Source organism: Dendrobates tinctorius, unplaced genomic scaffold, assembly GCF_039654945.1.
Source record: "Dendrobates tinctorius isolate UK_male_01 unplaced genomic scaffold, ASM3965494v1 ptg000065l, whole genome shotgun sequence".
Lineage (NCBI taxonomy): Eukaryota > Metazoa > Chordata > Amphibia > Anura > Dendrobatidae > Dendrobates > Dendrobates tinctorius.
The window spans coordinates 26,865,420-26,887,655 of record NW_027361733.1 but is presented as its reverse complement, the minus strand read 5'-3'; the positions used below and the strand labels follow the sequence as shown (position 1 = coordinate 26,887,655).

At 48.5% G+C, this 22,236-nt stretch overlaps 1 protein-coding gene across 2 annotated transcripts; it reads right to left on the bottom strand.

The window, feature by feature from the left end:
• Window positions 1-8,588: 8,588 nt before the first annotated feature.
• Window positions 8,589-22,171, bottom strand: SLC2A4RG (SLC2A4 regulator). 2 transcript variants are annotated; one of them, XM_073580822.1, is made up of 10 exons: window positions 21,932-22,171; window positions 16,285-16,475; window positions 16,037-16,110; window positions 13,065-13,270; window positions 12,874-12,974; window positions 11,063-11,101; window positions 10,325-10,580; window positions 10,045-10,131; window positions 9,520-9,602; window positions 8,589-9,312 (listed from the first exon to the last, which is right to left on the bottom strand). In XM_073580822.1, exons 1-10 carry the CDS (start codon window positions 22,070-22,072, stop codon window positions 9,201-9,203), a joined length of 1,290 nt encoding a protein of 429 aa, XP_073436923.1. In that variant the 5' UTR covers window positions 22,073-22,171; the 3' UTR covers window positions 8,589-9,200. The 2 variants fall into 2 exon arrangements, with proteins under 2 accessions (XP_073436923.1, XP_073436924.1); XM_073580823.1 differs by lacking the exon at window positions 11,063-11,101 and having other exon boundaries at window positions 21,932-22,170.
• Window positions 22,172-22,236: the final 65 nt, after the last annotated feature.

The following is a 22,236-nucleotide window of genomic DNA, read 5'->3' as shown; positions in this document are numbered from 1 at the left end:
ATGAGACCTGTTCGTTTTATACTGACACAGCAATTTAGACTCTTCTTATGGTAATGGCCACTGTCAGGACCCACAATTGCGTTGTGTCAATAGGGTTAAATAGAACCATTTACGTCTGATAATCATTTAGGGGTTTAAACAGACTGACTGAAAATCTGTTTTCTCCTGATCTCATCTCACACGAGTACAAAACTTGGTACAAGATCGATCTCTCTGACCCTTAAGATGTCAGAGTGGGACAGGATCACAACAGAGTTTCAAAACTTGGATATACACAAGAATGTTTCCATTCACTGACAGCAACACAAATGTTGATTCAGGAATATAAAAAAGTGCATATTAGCTGGGATGCCATTCTGTTCAGTCCTCAGCTACAATAAGTATTCACATTTACCTTGGGAAAGGAGGGCTTCATGTCTGACGCAACAGGTTTCCCCATCGGAAGGTTTCACCTATGAACAGGACGACCCTAAATCGTTTTACACTTTTCATGCTTCTCACAAATCTACACAAAGAGCAAACGAGCCCAGTTCTCCTCCAGTGGAGCAGAGCAGTTTCACCTACATGAGGGTGGGCAGAGGGTCCGGTCTCCTTCCTTGTGGTGGTCTTGTCCCTGTACTCCTGTAACTTGAAGAAGAGTAGAGAAGGTTATTTTCATGTATACCTGAGAGCACTCTGGGACCTATCAGTGACGTATTACCCGCGGTGAAGCCTCTGGTCTCCTTCCCGCTGCACCGTCGTCACATCATTAATACATTCTGATAATTGGAATGGATCCAACCATCGGCTTTCATGCTCCCCGAACCGCAGAAAGCATGAGCCGAAACCTAGCAGCATGATTGCACACAGGTATGTTTTTCTCAAACACTAGGGCATTTCCGTGAAAAGATATAGGACACTGACAGTGTTTTGCAGATGAAATCAGCCAGTCTGCTTCTGTCTGCCCAGATCCCATTGCTCGACACGCAGAGAAGTGTCATCAACTGGGGGCAGGGAGAAGCAGTCTGGGACCAAATTCAGACTACTCATCCAAAACACATTGTTCCCAGCCGGCTTTTTAAAAAGTTTTTTTCTGAAAACGTTGCAGAGTTTGCATAGCACATACCTGGCTACAATTGTGCAGCTAAGCTCTGATTCATACTACCCCTCTGGTTCAGGTAGCTTAAATCTGATGACAGGTTCCCTTTCATTTGTATCTGATGAGATATAAACAGGACAAATTGCAACCTGTGTATACAAATAAAAAAACACTAACTTTTTCCCCCACATATTTTATCAAACTGCATCCAAAATTTTGATTCCCAACAAACATCTAGAACATTATTATAAAATTCAGTCTGCCACTGCCACTAGGGGGAGCACTCAGCTTAGATTTAGACAGAGAGAGAAGAGAACGTAGAATCCAAATCCATTTCAAACATGTATATTTATTTATCAAAAAGTAGACACATATCAGAGATACAGGATAATGAGAAGAATCAATAAAATGGGTAATCACATAAGGCCCGATACTAGAAAAAACAAGTGGACGACCTGTATTGGGTATGGTTGCCCAGACAAATCCCACAGGGAATATATGATTCTATGTATGAAATACTGTGTTAACCCCGGTTGGTGACTAGATACACATGCCAGTGACTGGTGGATAAATGCCCTGGATGTAAGTCACCAGTGTTGCAAAAAGAGAAGTTTTGCAATTGTGTGACTCCCGTATGTAATAATCCAATATATATATGGTCAAACGGGAGAAGGAAAAGGCAATTAAAGGTGCAGTACTGGTAGTATTGAAAATAGTCATTACACCAACCAGGTAATATATGGTAAGATATATGATTCAGAGGTCGCTTATAGGAAGCTTCCCCTATGCAGTATATTATATTGCATTAAACCCAGAAAAAGGATAACAATACCAATTGTTGGTAAGCTGGGTGTAAGCCAGTGCTGAGAACGGTCTTGTCACCCCCATAGTTTTTTCTAGTATTGGGCCTTATGTGATTACCCATTTTATTGATTCTTCTCATTATCCTGTATCTCTGATATGTGTCTACTTTTTGATAAATAAATATACATGTTTGAAATGGATTTGGATTCTATGTTCTCTTCTCTCTCATTTAATTGAGAATCGTCTCCATACTATAAGATTGCATGAGGCATTATTTATGTACTCTACTAATAATGGAATAAGGATGTTCTTTTGGAGTATTTTTCACATTTAGATTTAGACAGGTAGAATTGCTTTCCGGAGAAGCAACGAGCTCCCTCTAGTGGAGGCTGCCGGCATTTAGCACTGTATTATGAATCAGGACTTCAGAAGTTTTGGTTTATAGACCCAAAATTGAATCATAAAAATATGCAAACACTGTAAAATAAAGGTAATAAAAAAACCAGGAGTGATGTATCACATATTACAGGTTGCTAATAGAAACAAATGTTTTAATATCGAGAGTGGCCTCTGGGAAATTGAGACGTACCGGATTATCTTGGAATGTACACAGGGCGGATACACTGCAAGTTTTCCATTTAGATAAGTGTTCGGTCATCATGAAAATGTCCATTCTAATTTTATCACCATTAAATGGTGTTATGGCAATTTCTAACCATAAGCTGAAGTTTACTCTCCCAAAGACAGATATGAATAAGAATAGAAACCGCCAGGGATTTGGTAAAGGATTGGACATATGGGATTTCAGCTGCCCAGTCCTGCTGTTCTCACGAAGATAAGCAGTTGCCTTCTCGCCTCTTAGGACGCAGTCAAATGCCTGTATAAACTTGGCCGAGATCGGAGTGCAATGCACGGAGCGCAGCGGCCAGTCCGAGCACAGCGGTCTGATTTATACAACCGTCTGACTACACCCTTACTGTTGCTTGAACTGCAACAGCCTAAGGCCGGGGTCACACTGGCGAGTGCAATGTGAGTCTCTCGCATCAATACCTGGCACTGCTGCCGGCACTCGGGACCGGAGTGTGCGGCTGTATATATTTCTATGCAGCTGAACCCTCCACTCCCAAGCGCCGGCGGCAGTGCCAGGTATTGATGCGCGAGTTTCTCGCAAGTGTGACCCCAGCCTAACAGTGGGTCTGCTGAACCGAACCAACAGTCCCATAGACCTATACAAAGAGGCTCGTTTGGGCAGCAGACCCATGGTAGGGGGACATATTGCAGTCCGAGCATAGTTGGTATAATCTAGACCAGGGTTTCCCAACTCCAGTCCTCAAGGCACACCAACAGATCATGTTTTCAGGATTTCCTTTGTATTGCACAGGTGAAGCAATTATCACCTGAGCAATACTAAGGAAATCCTGAAAACATGATCTGTTGGTGTGCCTTGAGGACTGGAGTTGGGAAACCCTGATCTAGACGTGATCGTTCAGCCTAAGGCTGGTCTCACACTTCCTTGAAACATGGACCGTGCTCATATTGCAATAACCGGCCTGATGATCTGAGCTGACTGATTCATCCAGGCACATAAGGGGCAATTAGCTCAGGAGACCCAGCGGTCGGTCAGTTCTAGCTATCGGAGCACAGTCAATGTTTCAATGTCCCAGTTATGTACTCATCCTAGGGTTGGTATCGCACGTCCGAGGGCGGTCAGGGGTCTCTGCAAGGTGTCTATTCTTTCCATCAAATCTGTTGGATTCTGTGACGGAGCCATGTCTCCTCTCAAGACAGACAATATGCTAGATCCAATTAAAAGGCTGCTGTCCACATCTGCACCAAGTCATTCAGCTGCTCGGTTTTATACAGAAGCAGAACAACGCGTTGGATCCATTACAAGATGGGCTCAAACGGCACGTAGCATAGTAATGTCTGATCACCATCACTGTGCCCACTGTTAGTCCAGCATGCTGCTCTAATCCTTGAAGGTAAATACATTTTTCCAGCATTTGCGAAGAAGTCTGCAGTAGACCTTAAAAGGGGATTTCCATTTTTTTTTTTTTTTTTTTTTTAATTAAATGCATGTATTTGGGACTAAAAATAATCTTTGTAATGGAGTTGCATTCAAAACTTTGCATCGTTTCACTTCCTGTACATTCAACTTTGATGTGGTCTGTGGTCATATGCCAGCCAGATAAGTTACAAACTCCACACAGTCAGACCGTCACAGCAAACTCACTGACCGATTCCCGGCTAACTCATTCTGCAGCGAGCAATAGTGCAGCATAGAAAGCAAATACTGCAAAAAGGACTGTACCCCCAATTACATGCAGATGTGGGGCCCACTGAGCACCACTCCGATCCTTTTCAGGTTTTTTTTTTTTTTTGCTCCTATGATGGAACAGAAAACCTCAAGTAATACACATGTGAATTCAGCCTTACAGGAGGTTTTAAGAACTTAGCCCCCACTATCTGTATTTGGAAGGAGACAATGTAAACCAGAAAATACAAAAAGAAAAATCTTTATTTTTTATTTTTTTTTTTTACCAGGATAACTGACAAAAGGTTTAGCTCTGTGCTTGGCACATAAGTCTCCATGAGGTGGCGCTGTGTGTATACTGTCAAACAGTCACAGCCGCACATATGGAAGAAACAATTACACAGCCTGCACCTTTTCCCTATATTTCACAAGTAAGGACCCCCTCCCCTAGGACGTACATCTCTGCTACGGGCACAGACACTACATCCTCCTCATCCTGCGCACAAGTAGCATGGTGCCCCTCCTGCAGGCTACAATCTACCATCCTTAGTGCATATACCAGCCCGGCCCCTCTTCATCCCCTCTATCTATGGCATGTTTTTTTTCCCCAGGCCAAACTTAGTGCAAGAATTTTTTTATAAAATAAAGCTTATATCATTACTTTTTGCTTCATGTAGCTTTGGAATGTGCCTCGGACACGGCATGGTGCTATATCCCCCGGTCTGTGAAATATCTGTTATAATGCCAAGCAGCTCTAGCACAATGGCCCACATCACACATGGCATGATGGCACGGTACATCGCCTATGAATCTTGCATCCAACACCGCCCCCATCAGCCTGGTTTTGGCATTGCAATGACAAAAGAAGAAAGGGTAAAAAGAGAACCCCCGCCATGCAATCCATGATTGCTGCCACTAGTTCTAGCATAACAGATGCAGAATATTCAGAGTCTTAAGATGGAGATCGACATTAGATTATAGGTGGATCACGTGCAGAAATATCCACATTCATGCCATACTTGACACCATTACGCATAGCTTATATGGGCTACAAAAATAAAAAAAAAGTGATTGTGCAACCCCGATGGTGTCTGTGGCTCGAGTGGCAATCCTGTAAGGTCAAAGGCCGGCTGCTTTGTCAGTACACAACATTCTCTATGCACGGCAGTGACAACATCGCCATCTACTGGTTGTTAACAGGTACTGCTGCTAAATTAAATTGCAGGATTTCCCCGTGTGGACACTCTAGATGAGTGTCCAGAGATCAAACGCAATCAGATGATAATGATGAGGGAGTTGTCAAAGATGTTACCCAGTTGGACATTAAAGACCCCAATAATAATACCAGATTTCTGTTATGCTGCCATCGATCTTCAAAGGCAACCGTGCTCCTTTCTTCTGTGTCCCCAAAATCTAGCTTCCTGCGATGGGGTTAAATTTTAAAACACAAAGCACAGGGTACACAATACAGAAACGTGCCAAAATTCCCCCTACACACCACTTTTTCCCCAGATTGTGCAAAAGTAATGGCGGAGACGCAGAATGTTCACTTCCCATCTGAAAAAAGAAAAGATTTCAGCTAATCACATGATCGAGTGCAAATTGATTAAAGCATTGTGTGGCTGCCCACCCCGGCCTTCCCTTGGGTTGTTGTGCAACACTGCCCTCACATGGCTGAGTGGGGGTACTGCACCGTTCAGATCAATGCATCTAACCATGATCTGCATACATTAACTGTGCTTGTGCCCTGAGCCCAATTTTTCAAGTGCAAAAAAAATGTTCCTCAAAGAGCAACCCTACTGAAACTGTAAGAAGGATACAAAAGGTTTCTCTCCATATACTGCAGATGCCTGCAATCACGTCTGCCGCCGCCCCGGGACTCCGCTCAGGCTTGGGACATATGCAACCAACTATCGCTTGTAGGAAAATAAAAACAAGTCACGTGCGGTTTATGGTGTGGTATTGGCGCAGATGGAAAAATCCCCGGAATGGTTTCCTATTAAAAAATGCAAATTACACGACACATAAGAAGCACCGTCACCCGATCCTCCCATTTCCCAGTATATAGGGACGCCTAGAGCTGAGCAGATAACTGTTACTATGGAAGCAAACCAGTAGTCAATGGTTAGTTGCCATAGCAACAGACAATGCTTCGTTAAGAGGATTATTACCAAGTGCGACCGAAAAGTGAAGATTCTACACACACCGACCAATCAGATCGCTTCTATCAATTCTCAAGCTACACTTGGACAATAGCCTGACCGTTGGTCACCGTCAGCAACGCCATCGCAAATACTTGGTGGAGTAAAGTGCACCAATCGTTGTGTTCCCGAAAATTGAAACAGGGTCACAATTATGTGATGATTGATCTATTTCTTTATAGGGGTTAGAGCTGCTTTCTGATACAGAGTGCAAAGTCTTCTGCCGCCCATAACAGCCATATAGTACAGATGTGGCCAAAGTTTTTTGTGATGGACACAAATTTTGGTTTTCGCAAAACCTGACTTCTGCCCTTTGCCCTGACAGCTGGATATCGGTGTCTGGGCTGAATCCTGACTGATGACTGCCCATTCTTGTCTCATCAGTGCGTGGAGTTTATCCCAAATTCTGTGGCTTCGTTGGTCCTCTTGCTTTTTGAGGATTTACCCCAAGTTCTCACTGAGGTCAGCGAATATTACTTTACCCGAGGTCTCTGCAGTCCAATCCCTGGACTTCCTGCAAAGTTACTCTTCTTGATAAAGCCCCCTTCAGATTGGTACAGTGATTGTCTGGACAAGAAAAGGGGAGCGCTACCATGAGTCCTGTGTAATGCCAACAGTAGAGCATCCTGGGACCACTCATGTGTGGGGGCTTCTCAACCATGGAGGGGGCGCACTCACAATTTTGCCATGAATAAAGAATGAGATCTAACATCCTCCAAGAGTCACTTCTCCCAACCATCCAGGAGCAATTTGATGATGAAGAATGATTTTCCGCCATGATGGAGACCATGTCACAAGGTAAAAGTGATAACCAAGTGGCTCAGTGAATAAAACACTGACATTTTGGATCCATGGCCAGGGAACTCCCCAGATGTCAATCCCATTGAGAAGCTGTGGTCGATCCCAAAAAAGGCCAAACAAAACCACAGAAATTGTCAAACTCCAAGCACTGAATAGACAAGAATGGGCGGTCATCAGTTAGGCCCAGAAGCTTTATCTAGCCGCCATGGAGAAGGGCAGACATCATGAAAAATAAGGGACAATCTTATGAAGTGTTGACAATTGTACTTCAGTATCTGTAAAAACATTTGACTAGAATATGAAAAAACACTGAAGCAGCAAATTGTAAAAATTCAAACAAAAAACAAAACAGAATTTGTATCAGTCTCAAAACTTTTGGCCCAGACTGTATGTGGTAACATTTTGGCTTTGCACCACTAGAGGGAGCTCACCATACAGATTTATAATTCAGCTCCAGAGCACCCCCTTGTGGCATCTCATTACCCTAATCACAAAATTGTGCCCCTTTGAAAAGCTTGGATTTCACCAGCTTCTTCTTCTATGCAGCATTTACCCTACTAACGGCAATGCTTTAGAGGGGAGACGATACCCTCATGTGCTCGTTACAGATGTGCTTACTCCTAAAAAAAAAAAATAAAAAAAGATCCTGGCCCCTTGTGCTAGCCATTCCTGGGGAAAGCCAGGTACGTTTCTGCCCTGGCACAATACTTCTCATCCCCTGCAGTTCCTGAGATGGTACAGGAGGGGGCAGTGAAATGTATGACACTATTATATTGCACTGGTCATGGAGGGGGTTCTGTACTATATGTTACACTACATTGCACTCCTCCTGTAAGGTAGGGGAGAAATATTCAGGCTGCTTTTTCTTTACATGTGCATTACAGGGAGGGGGGGGGGGGGGGACATTAAAAATATTACCGTAAATGAAGTCATATTAATAAAATATATTTCTCATAGCCGAGACCAGCTCCATACACTTCCTAGGCCATGTACGTGGTCAGTGGCTACAGCTGGAGGAGTCCAGTGTTTAGCGAGGGGAAGAAGATAGCTGCCATCTTTGTTTTTCTCCTCAAGGTTGTGCAGGATTGTAAAGAAAAATCTGCTTTTATTTCAGGAACAGCGCCACCACTCGCCTACTGGCTGTGTCAGGTATTGTAGCGCATGGAGAGGAGCTGCAATGCCAAGCACAACCTATCTAGACCAGAATGGAGCCGGACTGCAAAGCAGATCCTTCTCTCCAAGTAGTGCTTGATGACAGCTGTGTGTGTGTGTGTGTATATGTATGTATGTATGTATGTATGTGTATATATATATATATATATATATATATATATATATATATGTATGTATATATATATATATATATATATATATATATATATATATATATATATTCCTTTTCATATTTCTTTGTGTGACATGGTAATCAAGGATAATCACAAGAAGTGTATTTTTGGGGGTCTAGCTGATTACCCCCTCTCAATTCACCCAGCTGCTGGTGAGCCACACCCTAGTATTTCTCCCCTACCTGCGGATGTGGGAGCCAGAAGACAGTAATGAATAAGCGTATATATGGCCCCCTCCATGTCCACAGAGCCTCCAAAAAGTGCAAAGCATAGTGCAGCAAAAATTTAAGACCACCCTACAAAAATGGGGAAGAAAGAAAAAGTTAAAAAATCACAAACCCCTCCCCCCTTCCTCTCTGAGCCCTGCCCCGTACAATCCGACTCCTCATCTCATAATATCAAAAATAAAGCTCGTCTTCTCTCACTCGCTGAACAGTCCACCAAAAGGAATCTCAGAAACCCGGCAACGCGTTACCTGAGAAGAACCTCCTCATGGCCATCTAGGCGGGGTCCAGCCCAAAAGGGGGGCTCCAGACCATACAAAAAAAATGCAGTCAATGTATAAAAATATTGGGTGTATAACAACAGTCCTGAATCATTGGGGGGCTTTTCACAAAAGGCTGGGATTAAAACTGAGTTTTCAGAGGAGGGGGGAAAAAAATTCAAAAGCTCAGTTGCGCCCCCTAGGGGCAGTTGAGGTTTAGCGGCTGCAGCCCTCAGTCTATGAATCTCTGACAGGCCTTCTTCCAGCGGCAGGCAGTGCACCACATGTCTTTCCGTTCCATCCCGTACACCTTTCGACATTTCTTGGCTTCCCCACGAGGCTTCCTGGGGAAGAGGGAAGAATACGTGGCCTGGATCAGAGGCGGACCTCTGTTATGCCCTTAAGATACTTGCCAGACACTTAAAGCGTGATTTTGCTTGAGCAGCTGCAGCAATCACATGACAGGTCACATCACACCACCGATTAGCCCCCGGCACAGGCACACCAGACTGCACATAACAGACACAGATGGAGGAGATTGTGCTGCTCACCGAGTCCCGGGCACTTGCTTTATATTCGGTGGGGCAGTCAGGATCTGCGGCCTTTTCTCACTGATATTCAATGTGGGACGAACCTACAGCGAAAGGCAAGAAATAAAATAGTGCAAAAATATACCTTGGGGGGATCCAGTAGGTCTCTTCTACAATTGGTGCGTTTGATTTGCAGGTCTAGTGACCCAATCAGTAGCCTATTGCTGTCGGACGGTAGCCCTGTGATTATTTTACACGCTGAACTAGCGAGGCACTATGCACGTGACATCGCGCTGGGCTGTGCAGCGGGTACTGGCGGTTCTCAGGGCTCCCGTCTGACAGCCACAGATTCACGACGTGGCCGCTGGATCGGGTCCTGTGAACGGACTCACTCCATCTCTAATCTCTTCATATCCAACTTCTGTAAAACGAGTGTCACCGCACTCCGATTTCCACCATGAATTTCTGTCTGCCTCTGTGTTCATGCAGACTTTTGTTTTATTGCTGGAAAACCCTTTTAATTATTGAAGTAAGGGCAATACTTACTGGGGGGGCTTTGATGAGCAGGGGCGGAGGAGACTGCCAAGTGAAGTTGACCTTGGATGTGAAGGACACGCTGACAGGAGAAGGAGCCTGTGGGCAGAACAAGAGGAGAAGCCATGAAACCTCCGTCTGAGACTGTGAAGGGAGGACACAGAGAAAGACAGCAGCATAGCTGGAAAGTGCGATAAGACGACATTTACCTAGAGCAGCTGGCAGGGCTTCCTTTTAAGAGGAGAAGCTCAACCCAGATCACAATGACCATCGCCACTAAGGCTGTACTCACTTGATAGGCGTGATCGGAGTGCACGTGGCAAAGGGTGCTGGGGGCCGACAGACTGAGGGGAGATACCAGTGGCAGCTCTATGTTGTTGGCAGCTCCAAGGGACCCAGCACAAAGGAAGGGAGGAGGGGGCCCGCTGGTGGTAGGAGAAGTGGGAGTCAGGCTGGACAACCCGTCTGTCAGTGTGTCCACATTCACGTCCATCTCGGTGTAGTAGAAGTCTTCTTCACCGTCATTGTGCTCTGGTCCTGCACGGGGTCTGCAGCACATAAACTACAGGTGAGCAGACTAAAGAGATTTGCTAAAGCATTCCGCCCCGTCTTCAGCAACTAAACTAATAAGGAGAGAGGTGTAAGCTGCCATTAGAGACTTCAACTTCTGACTACAGCTCATCTCCCTTAAGAACAGTGGGATTAAGTGATCGAATCCAATATTTCCCCTTATAACATCTGTGGGTGAAAGTATGGGAGACCCCCCCCCATACTCATTTGAACATTGGAGAGTCCCTTTCATCTTCTTATGTCTATGGGGGGGGTCTTTAATGTAATTTAAGGAAAATCTGTGACTTGAGTGTCATTTGTAATGTAGATGTATCTTCAGATTACTTGGGAGGGGAATAAATTATTTTGCTGTATGTGACATGTAACATCGGACATTGCTAATACACAGTCGGTGTAAAAACCTTCTAGGTTTGTATAGGACATCAAGGGTATTTGTACACGCTCACAGAAACAAGCTCACCTATTGCTGGTTTGTGTGTTCATGTCTTTTTTCCTTACCCTGCAGAATAGATATAAAACACAATAGGGTTTGTCGGCCTTTATCTGTCCTCTACTATGGAATATCTGGTTTAGCCGACGCACTACCAGGGGCACCCTTTTTGATTTTTTGTTTAAGGTGATATTTTCCGCAGTTGGGAGGGTGCTCGTTGAGTACAAGGTTATAGGGCTAGAGCACCCCTCTGACATTCTTAAGCCCCCATTACACACTGCGATATCGCTGGCAATATCGCTGTAAAGTCACCGATTTTGTGACGTAGCAGCGATATTGCTAGCGATATCGCTGCATGTGATACTTACCTCCGACCGGCTCCCCCGCTGGTTATCGCTGATCGCGCGAGAAGCTCCTGGACCATTCCTCGTCGGTCGCTTCCTGTGGCGCCGACGAGCGGCGAGTGGAGCCAGGCGGGAGGACGCAGGATCGCCGCGTCTGACAGGTAAGTAGCGATCCCCGTCCCCAGCGATGTCGCTGGTGAGACCTGCCTGAGTGGCAGCTCACTAGCGACCACCTAGCGATGCACCAGCGATCCTGACTGCATCATATCGCTAGTCGGGATCGCTGGTGCATCGCTAGGTGTAATGGTACCCTAAGGTGTGTCACTTTTTACTATGTATGCACGTTATCTACACTTGAATAAGTAGGGATTGTGATTTTTATCTTTTAGACTATACCTAATAAAGGTTATATTTTAATAAGGGTTTTTTTCTGTGAGCTTGTATGATTATCTAATCGATAATAAAGGGGTAGTACCAAGATTACAAGTTATTCTCTATTCATTGGCTAACATCCTGATCGCCGGGCCCTCCACAGATCTCAAGTACTTGGGCTCTAAATAATATGTGTGAATAATGCTCCATTTATTCTTAATGGGAGTGCCGAAGACCAGCCCAAATCTGTACTTGGTCATCGCTAGTGGTCCTATAGAGAATGAATGGAGCAGAGGTGCACATGATTGACCACCGACCCACTTATACAAGGCTCTTTAAATCAGTGGTCAGATCCTTAAAGGGAATCAGTCACCCTTTTTTTTGGCTTGCAGCTGCCGGCATAGACATCGGGGGGCTTATCTACAGCATTCTGTAATGCTGTAGATAAGCCTCCGATGTAACCTGAAAGATAAAAAAAAAAAACACGTTATATTATACTCACCGGGGTGGGCGGTCCGGTGGGTGTTGCGGTCAGGTCCGACGCCTCCCTTCTTCATGCGATGACGTCCTCTTCTCCCGTCCTGAAATGGCTCCGGCGCAGGCGCATTGCTCTGCCCTGTTGAGGGCAGAGCAGAATTCTGCAGTGCGCAGGCGCCGGACCTCTCTCGACGCCTGCACACTGCAGGACTCTGCTCTGCCCTCAACAGGGCAGAGCAGTGCGCTTTCGCCGCAGCCATTACAGGACGGGAGAAGAGAACATCATCACATGAAGAAGGGAGGCGTCGGCCCTGACGGCAACACCCACCGGACCGGAACGCCCACCCCGGTGAGTATAATATAACGTGTTTTTTTCTCTTTCAGGTTACATCGGGGGCTTATCTACAGCATTACAGAATGCTGTAGATAAGCCCCCGATGTCTATGCCGGCAGCTGCAAGCCAAAAAAAAGGTGACAGATTCCCTTTAATGATCAGGAAGTTATCTCCTATCTAATAGATAAGGGATAACTTCCAAACCTGGTATGACCCCTTTAAGCCTTTACATGAATGTCTGAAACAGACTACCTGGTATCGAGGAGCAGCAGGACAAGCCCAACATACAAACTGCACCCCATTAACACACTCACCCCAGGTGTTCGGTACGGATATGCTTCTGTATTGCAGCAGATGTGCTGAGAACTTTCTCGCAATTCTTCCAGAGACAGCGGAACATTAGCCTCCCCGAGTTCTGTAGGAACAGAATGTAGATGTCAAGAGCATGTGATGGAATCAATATCGATCAATGGAGGAGGTAATAAAGAAATATTTGTGCCGTTACCTTCCTCTTCCGGGGAACAGGCTCACCAAACAAAAAGTGAGTGGTGTCAGAGTCCTCTAGTCCGGCATCGGCACATGCCAAGGAGGGTGCAGCCTGCAGAGGAGGAGACGGCGTGGAAGGGATGGACATGTACAGCTCACAGCTGTTGGAACTGCTCGAGCTTGATGAATTGATGGCGTTCTCCATGCACTGTTCACTGTGACATCCTGTAAATGCATCAGGATCGCAGGGGTCAAAACAGTACAAAAACATAAGTCATGGACGGCATGTTTAAAGGGAAACTTAACCTAAAGCCTTATCGCTATGAAGTTAATTTTTTTCCCCCACAATAACTAAATACAGACTATTGCTTCCTGTTATCAGTCACCTCAAATGAGCTACTTCTTGAGTTCTTCATTGGGATAAGTAAAAGGAAGCGATGACAGCTTTGTGCACCCCAATATTGCTTCAGTGCAAGTATTGTGTGACCAGCTCCACCTGCAGGCCATTAGGAGTTACTGCCAGTAAATTTAAGAGGCTCCAAATTAAAAGGGATGTCCAGGTATTTCAAGAACGTCTGCGGTCGCTCTATGCGACTGCTGACTTGTGAATCCTCACATTGCACGCTGTGAGCATTCTCTGGTGCCGATGGCGAGAGCAGGCTGTCATATGACCGCAAGTATGAGATATACATGCTCCCAGCCACATTCCAACTAGATGTGCGCAGCCTCGCTGAATACAAGTGAATTGAGTAAGGCCGTGTACGTCTAGTTGGAATGTAGCCAGAGGTGTGCATATTACATTCTGGCATTCACATGATTGCTCGGTCTCACTGGCGGCACTGGAGAACCCTCACAGCACGCAGGATGAGGATTCACAAGTCAGCAGTCACATAGAGCGACCACAGGCTTTTGTGAAAAACCTGCGCAACACCTTTAATGAAAAAACTGCACACAGCTAAACTAAATAAATAGCGTACACTCATTTCATCCCTGAACATTAAATGCCCATGTGACCGCTGCAGGCAATCAATGGTCTCAGGGGTCTAGTGTCATATAAACTGTGTTCCAAATTATTATGCAAAAAGAGTTTAGGAGTGATAAGGTTAGAATTTGTCATTTAAACTCATTGATGGTGATGTGTGTCAGGGCTCTTTATATCACTGAAAGCAATTGCAGATACCCGTGCTAATTAGTTTGGCAGGTGTGTCCAAATAAAGGCAAGACTACTTAAGAAGGCTGTTCCACATTATTAAGAAGCCTACATTTTTTGCCAAAATGGGAAAGCAAAAGGATGTGTCGGCTGCTGAGAAGCAACAGATTGTGGAGTATTTAGGTCAAGGCATGACTACAATCAACATTGCCAAGACACTTCATCGTGATCATCGCACAATCAAGAAGTATGTAGCTGATTCCCAGCACACGTGTGCATGCTGATAAGGAAAAATTGAGGACTCTTTCCAACAGGCAATTGCGTCAGGTTAAAAGAGCAGCTGCAAAAATGCCTTGTCATAGCAGCAGACAAGTTTCTGAAGCTGCTGGTGCCTCCAACGTCCCCCGAACAACAAGATGCAGGGTCCTTCAGAGGTTTGCAGCTGTGCGGAAGCCATCCTGTCGACCACCTCTATCCACTGCACACAAGCAGAAACGGCTCCAGTGGGCCAAACGATACATGAAGACTGACTTCCAAACTGTTTTGTTCACCGATGAGTGCCGTGCAACGCTCGATGGTCCAGATGGATGGAGTGGAGGATGGCTGGTTGATGGACACCCTATGAAAACACGGCTAAGGCGAAAACAAGGAGGAGGTGGAGTAATGTTTTGGGCTGGAATCATGGGGAGAGAGATTGTCGGCCCCTTTAGGATCCCTGAAGGGGTAAAGATGAACTCCATAATCTATGTGGAGTTTCTAAAACAGCACTTCCAGCCATGGTTCAAGAGGAAGAACCATGCTTTCCGCAGCAAGATCATTTTCATGCATAATAATGCACCGTCTCATGCTGCAAATAACACATCTGCATCTCTGGCTGCTATGGGCATAAAATAGGACAAACCTATGGTGTGGCCACCATCTTCCCCTGACCTCAACCCCATTGAGAACCTCTGGAGCATCATCAAAAGGAGTGTGTATGATGGCGGGAGGCAGTTCACATCTAAGCAACAGCTCTGGGAGGGTATTCTGTCCACATGCAAAACAATTGAAGCACAAACCATCCAAAAACTGACAAATTCAATGGACGAGCGAGTTCAGAAGCTTCTTTCCAACAAGGGGTCCTATGTGCAAATGTAACATCACCTAGAATAAAGTTTTGACTTGAAAACTGTTTGATTTCATTTTGTCATAAGCTGATAATGCTTATAATTTCACAATTCACCATTTTTTTGCTCAAAATAAAAAGGTTGAAAAACTCTGCTGTGCATAATAATTTGGAACATGCATTTTGAGTGTTTCTTATTTTTAAAAATATACTGTTTTCATAGGCAGTTTGTTCAAAAACATTGCAATTATACTAGAATATTAGATGACTGGAAAATAACAATGACTGCAATTCATATAGGTAATTTAGAGAAAATATGAGGAAATATTTTTTGCATAATAATTTGGAACACAGTGTACAGGGCAGGCCAGTAATTGACTGCAGAGGTCACGTGGAGTCTGCAGCCAATCAAGGGTCTCAGCGGTGTTGGGCCATATACTGTTCAGGCCAGTATCTGGTTGCAGGGGTCACGTGGGTGAATGGCTAAATAAAATATTAGAAGGGAAGATCGGAGGCACCACCTTTTACCAGGGTTGTGCTGCCTGACAATCCCATTTATAAAGATCATGGCTGTAAGACATCACGCAACTAGCAGCCAGACAATACAGAAAGACTCGGGAGAATCAGCCGAGCAGCAGTAATGGCATGCCAGTCCCTAGCTCAGCTGCAGGGCACAGATGGGTGAACGCCTCCTTCACTGCCCTGTATTGTGAAAGCTATAGACGTATATGGATACCTGGTCCTGCTGGCAGCACCAAAGGCCCCGAGGACAGGCTGGTGAGAGCGGCTGCTGCGATCGCCTCATCGAGCCTGGAGAGAAAACAGATGTGTGATCAAGAGTCAAAGTCAACTTCTGACCCACTGAACAATAATTCTGTTCACTGACACAAAGCAGAGTTGTGAAGCAGGGAATGTAAAGATTATTCCAGCGATTAAGGCGGAAAAGTTCAAAAATGACAGAGTAGGAGCGCAGCACTCCCTCACCTGTGTTTAGGGACAGGAATAACGGAGGGTAATGTTGGCTGGATTCGGTTTTGCACAGGCTGGGACCCGGATGCTGTTGCTCGTGGATACGGCAGGGCTCCGTGAAAACTGTCCTGGTACTGCCCGGATGGCGCATTCTGCATCTTGCCAAAGTGAAAGGATGTTCTGACATTGTTGTAGTACACAGAGACCTGGAGATGAGAGATCAGACATGGGTGATTCACTGGTCTGTGCCGCTGGATTAATTTGGGGGGGGGGGGGGGGAGTTAATGGACCCTGGAATGTCAAACTGTAATGTGAGAATAGAAAAGCGTAACGCTGGAAATGGGGAAGACAATAAAAAATGTCAACCATCTTATTTACGCATCTGCTCTGCTGCCCTCTGGTGGCCACAAGTGGTTATGACGAGTAGGTGGTGTGTACACTAAATTGACACCCCATACAGAGTATACAGGACCCTATACACAGCCGTAGTATAACATGGACCTCAAAATTGAGCAGGAACGAAAACAAAACGTGCGGTGGGGCGAGGGTGGATTCTAAAAACTTGAATATAATCAACAAGGTGTTGTCACATGATCCCGTCTGTACGTCTGGGTCACCCTTTTAAAGAGAAAGTTGACCAACTCAATGGGATCACTGCATAATAAGAAGCTCCAGTCTTTATAAACACCTTGTGATTCATTTCACCATCTCTGCTTGCTGTCAGTGAATGGGAAATGGACACGTATAAGTCTGGAGACTGAGAAGCGCCATAGACCTAGTATTTCTGATAGCTGAGAGATTGTGGTAATGTACAATGGGTACGGAAAGTATTCAGACGCCTTTACATTTTTCACTCTGTTTCATTGCAGCCATTTGGTATATTCAAAGTTCATTTTTTTTTGCTCATTAATGTACACTCTGCACCTTATCTTGACTGAAAAAAAACAGAAATGCAGACATTTTTGAAAATTTATTGAAAAAGAAAAATTGAGATATCACATGGTCATAAGTATTCAGACCCTTTGCTCAGTGTGGAATAGAAGCACCCTTTTGAGCTAGTACAGCCATGAGTCTTCTTGGGAATGATGCAACAAGTATTTCACACCTGGATTTGGGGATCCTCTGCCATTCTTCCTTGCAGATCCTCTCCAGTTCCGTCATGTTGGATGGTGAACGTTGGTGGACAGCCATTTTCTGGTCTCTCCAGAGATGCTCAATTAGGTTTCGGTCAGGGCTCTGGCTGGGCCAGTCAAGAATGGTCACAGAGTTGTTCTGAAGCCACTCCTTTGTTATTTTAGCTGTGTGCTTAGGGTCATTGTCTTGTTGGAAGGTGAACCTTTGGCCAAGTCTGAGGTCCAGAGCGCTCTGGTAAAGGTTTTCATCCAGGATATCTCTGTACTTGGCCGCATTCATCCTGTCCCTGCAGCTGAAAAACGCCCCATAGCATGATGCTGCCACCACCATGTTTCACTGTTGGGATTGTAATGGGCAGGTGATGAGCAGTGCCTGGTTTTCTCCACACAAACCATTTAGAATTATAACCAAAACGATCTATCTTCATCTCATCAGACCAGAGAATCTTATTTCTCATAGTCTGGGAGTTTTTCATGTGGTTTTTTAGCAAACTCTATTCGGGCTCTCATATGTTTTGCACTGAGGAGAGGCTCCTGTTGGGCCACTCTGCCATAGAGGCCCGACTGGTGGAAGGCTGCAGTGATAGTCGACTTTGTGGAACTTTCTCCCATCTCTCTACTGCATGTGTGGAGCTCAGCCACAGTGATCTTGGGGTTCTTCTTTACCTCTCTCACCAAGGCTCTTCTCCCACAATTGCTTAGTTTGGCCGGACGGCCAGGTCTAGGAAGACTTCTGGTGGTCCCAAACTTCTTCCATTTAAGGATTATGGAGACCACTGTGCTCTTAGGAACATTGAGTACTGCAGAGATTCTTTTGTAACCTTGGCCAGATCTGTGTCTTGCCACAATTCTGTCTCTGAGCTCCTTGGCCAGTTCCTTTGACCTCATGATTCTCATTTGGTCTGACACACACTGTGAGCTGTGAGGTCTTATATAGACAGGTGTGTGCCTTTCCAAATCAAGTCCTATCAGTTTAATTAAACACAGCTGGTCTCCAATGAAGGAGTAGAACCATCTCAAGGAGGATCACAAGGAAATGGACAGCATTAAATATGAGTGTCTGAGCAAAGGGTCTGAATACTTATGACCATGTGATATTTCAGTTTTTCTTTTTTAATAAATTTCCAAAAATATCAACATTTCTGTTTTTTTCAGTCAAGATGGGGTGCAGAGTGTACATTAATGAGAAAAAAATGAACTTTTTTTGAATTTACCAAATGGCTGCAATGAAACAAAGAATGAAAAACTTAAAGGGGTCTGAATACTTTCCGTACCCACTGTATCAGTGCAGGTGAGATGCCTGGAGCCCGGGCTGTTTAGCTCACAAAGGACTGTCTACACCAGATACAATTTTAACAAACCCTCACTTGTGTGAGACAACGCCTGTACGATGCTTTAATTCTTCACACTACGGAGAGGGGGTGCGTGGCCCCCGGTGACACTACGAGGAGGGGGGGCGTGGCCCCCGGTGACACTACGAGGAGGGGGGCGTGGCCCCCGGTGACACTACGAGGAGGGGGGGCGTGGCCCCCGGTGACACTACGAGGAGGGGGGCGTGGCCCCCGGTGACACTACGAGGAGGGGGGGCGTGGCCCCCGGTGACACTACGAGGAGGGGGGGCGTGGCCCCCGGTGACACTACGAGGAGGGGGACGTGGCCCCCGGTGACACTACGAGGAGGGCGTGCGTGGCCCCGGTGGCACTACGTGGAGGGGGTGTGTGGCCATGGTGACACTATAGAGAGTGGGTGTGTAGCCCCGGTGGCACTACGAGGAGGGGGGGTGTGGCCCCCGGTGACACTACGAGGAGGGGGTGGGTGGCCCCCGGTGACACTACGAGGAGGGGGTGCGTGGCCCCCGGTGACACTACGAGGAGGGGGTGCGTGGCCCCCGGTGACACTACGAGGAGGGGGTGCGTGGCCCCCGGTGACACTACGAGGAGGGGGTGCGTGGCCCCCGGTGACACTACGAGGAGGGGGTGCGTGGCCCCCGGTGACACTACGAGGAGGGGGTGCGTGGCCCCCGGTGACACTACGAGGAGGGGGTGCGTGGCCCCCGGTGACACTACGAGGAGGGGGTGCGTGGCCCCCGGTGACACTACGAGGAGGGGGTGCGTGGCCCCCGGTGACACTACGAGGAGGGGGTGCGTGGCCCCCGGTGACACTACGAGGAGGGGGTGCGTGGCCCCCGGTGACACTACGAGGAGGGGGTGCGTGGTCCCCGGTGACACTACGAGGAGGGGGTGTGTGGCCCCGGTGACACTACGAGGAGGGGGTGTGTGGCCCCGGTGGCACTACGAGGAGGGGGTGTGTAGCCCCGGTGGCACTACGAGGAGGGGGTGTGTGGCCCCGGTGACACTATGGAGAGTGGGTGTGTGGCCATGGTGACACTACGAGGGGGTGTGTGGCCCCGGTGGCACTACGAGGAGGGGGTGTGTAGCCCCGGTGACACTACGAGGAGGGGGTGTGTAGCCCCGGTGACACTACGAGGAGGGGGTGTGTGGCCCCCGGTGACACTACGAGGAGGGGGTGGGTGGCCCCCGGTGACACTACGAGGAGGGGGTGGGTGGCCCCCGGTGACACTACGAGGAGGGGGTGGGTGGCCCCCGGTGACACTACGAGGAGGGGGTGGGTGGCCCCCGGTGACACTACGAGGAGGGGGTGGGTGGCCCCCGGTGACACTACGAGGAGGGGGTGGGTGGCCCCCGGTGACACTACGAGGAGGGGGTGGGTGGCCCCCGGTGACACTACGAGGAGGGGGTGGGTGGCCCCCGGTGACACTACGAGGAGGGGGTGCGTGGCCCCCGGTGACACTACGAGGAGGGGGTGCGTGGCCCCCGGTGACACTACGAGGAGGGGGTGCGTGGCCCCCGGTGACACTACGTGGAGTGGGTGTGTAGCCCTGGTGGCACTACGAGGAGGGGGGGTGTGGCCCCGGTGACACTATGGAGAGTGGGTGTGTGGCCCCAGTGACACTATGGAGAGTGGGTGTGTGGCCCCAGTGACACTATGGAGAGTGGGTGTGTGGCCCCAGTGACACTATGGAGAGTGGGTGTGTGGCCCCAGTGACACTATGGAGAGTGGGTGTGTGGCCATGGTGACACTACGAGGGGGTGTGTGGCCCCGGTGGCACTACCAGGAGGGGGTGTGTAGCCCTGGTGACACTACCAGGAGGGGGTGTGTAGCCCTGGTGACACTACTAGGAGGGGGTGTGTAGCCCTGGTGACACTACTAGGAGGGGGTGTGTGGTCCCCGGTGACACTACGAGGAGGGGGGGTGTGGCCCCGGTGGCACTACGAGGAGGGGGTGGGTGGCCCCCGGTGACACTACGAGGAGGGGGTGGGTGGCCCCCGGTGACACTACGAGGAGGGGGTGGGTGGCCCCCGGTGACACTACGAGGAGGGGGTGGGTGGCCCCCGGTGACACTACGAGGAGGGGGTGGGTGGCCCCCGGTGACACTATGAGGAGGGGGTGCGTGGCCCCCGGTGACACTACGAGGAGGGGGTGCGTGGCTCCGGTGGCACTACGTGGAGTGGGTGTGTAGCCCTGGTGGCACTACGAGGAGGGGGGGTGTGGCCCCGGTGACACTATGGAGAGTGGGTGTGTGGCCCCAGTGACACTATGGAGAGTGGGTGTGTGGCCCCAGTGACACTATGGAGAGTGGGTGTGTGGCCCCAGTGACACTATGGAGAGTGGGTGTGTGGCCATGGTGACACTACGAGGGGGTGTGTGGCCCCGGTGGCACTACCAGGAGGGGGTGTGTAGCCCTGGTGACACTACCAGGAGGGGGTGTGTAGCCCTGGTGACACTACTAGGAGGGGGTGTGTAGCCCTGGTGACACTACTAGGAGGGGGTGTGTGGTCCCCGGTGACACTACGAGGAGGGGGTGTGTGGCCCCGGTGGCACTACGAGGAGGGGGTGTGTAGCCCTGGTGACACTACGAGGAGGGGGTGTGTAGCCCCGGTGACACTACGAGGAGGGGGTGGGTGGCCCCCGGTGACACTACGAGGAGGGGGTGCGTGGCCCCCGGTGACACTACGAGGAGGGGGTGTGTGGCTCCGGTGGCACTACGTGGAGTGGGTGTGTAGCCCTGGTGGCACTACGAGGAGGGGGGGTGTGGCCCCGGTGACACTATGGAGAGTGGGTGTGTGGCCCCAGTGACACTATGGAGAGTGGGTGTGTGGCCATGGTGACACTACGAGGGGGTGTGTGGCCCCGGTGGCACTACCAGGAGGGGGTGTGTAGCCCTGGTGACACTACCAGGAGGGGGTGTGTAGCCCTGGTGACACTACCAGGAGGGGGTGTGTAGCCCTGGTGACACTACCAGGAGGGGGTGTGTAGCCCTGGTGACACTACTAGGAGGGGGTGTGTGGTCCCCGGTGACACTACGAGGAGGGGGTGTGTGGCCCTGGTGACACTACGAGGAGGGGGTGTGTGGCCCCGGTGACACTACGAGGAGGGGGTGTGTGGCCCCGGTGACAATGAGGGGGTGTGGTGTGTAGCGGTGTTCCGTCCGCCCCTCCCCCTCGTACCTCTGCTCTTTCTGCACCGGCTCCTAGATTCTGCGATGTTTCTTCGATACGGGCGACCGGATTTGCAGGTTGGTGAAGGCGGAGCGGAACCCCGGTGCTCCCGCCCGCTCTGTCAAAACCTCCGGTGCTCAACGCCGCCATCTTCCAGAGGAGAAAGGGGGAGGAGCAGGGGAGAGAACCGACCAACGGAGAGCGCGCACCGGGACCCCGCCCACACTGCCGCCTTCAGCACTAGACACGCCCTCCTCCGCCTTCCGAACTTAAATCGCTTTCTATTGGCTGCCGCCAGACATCAACAAGACCCC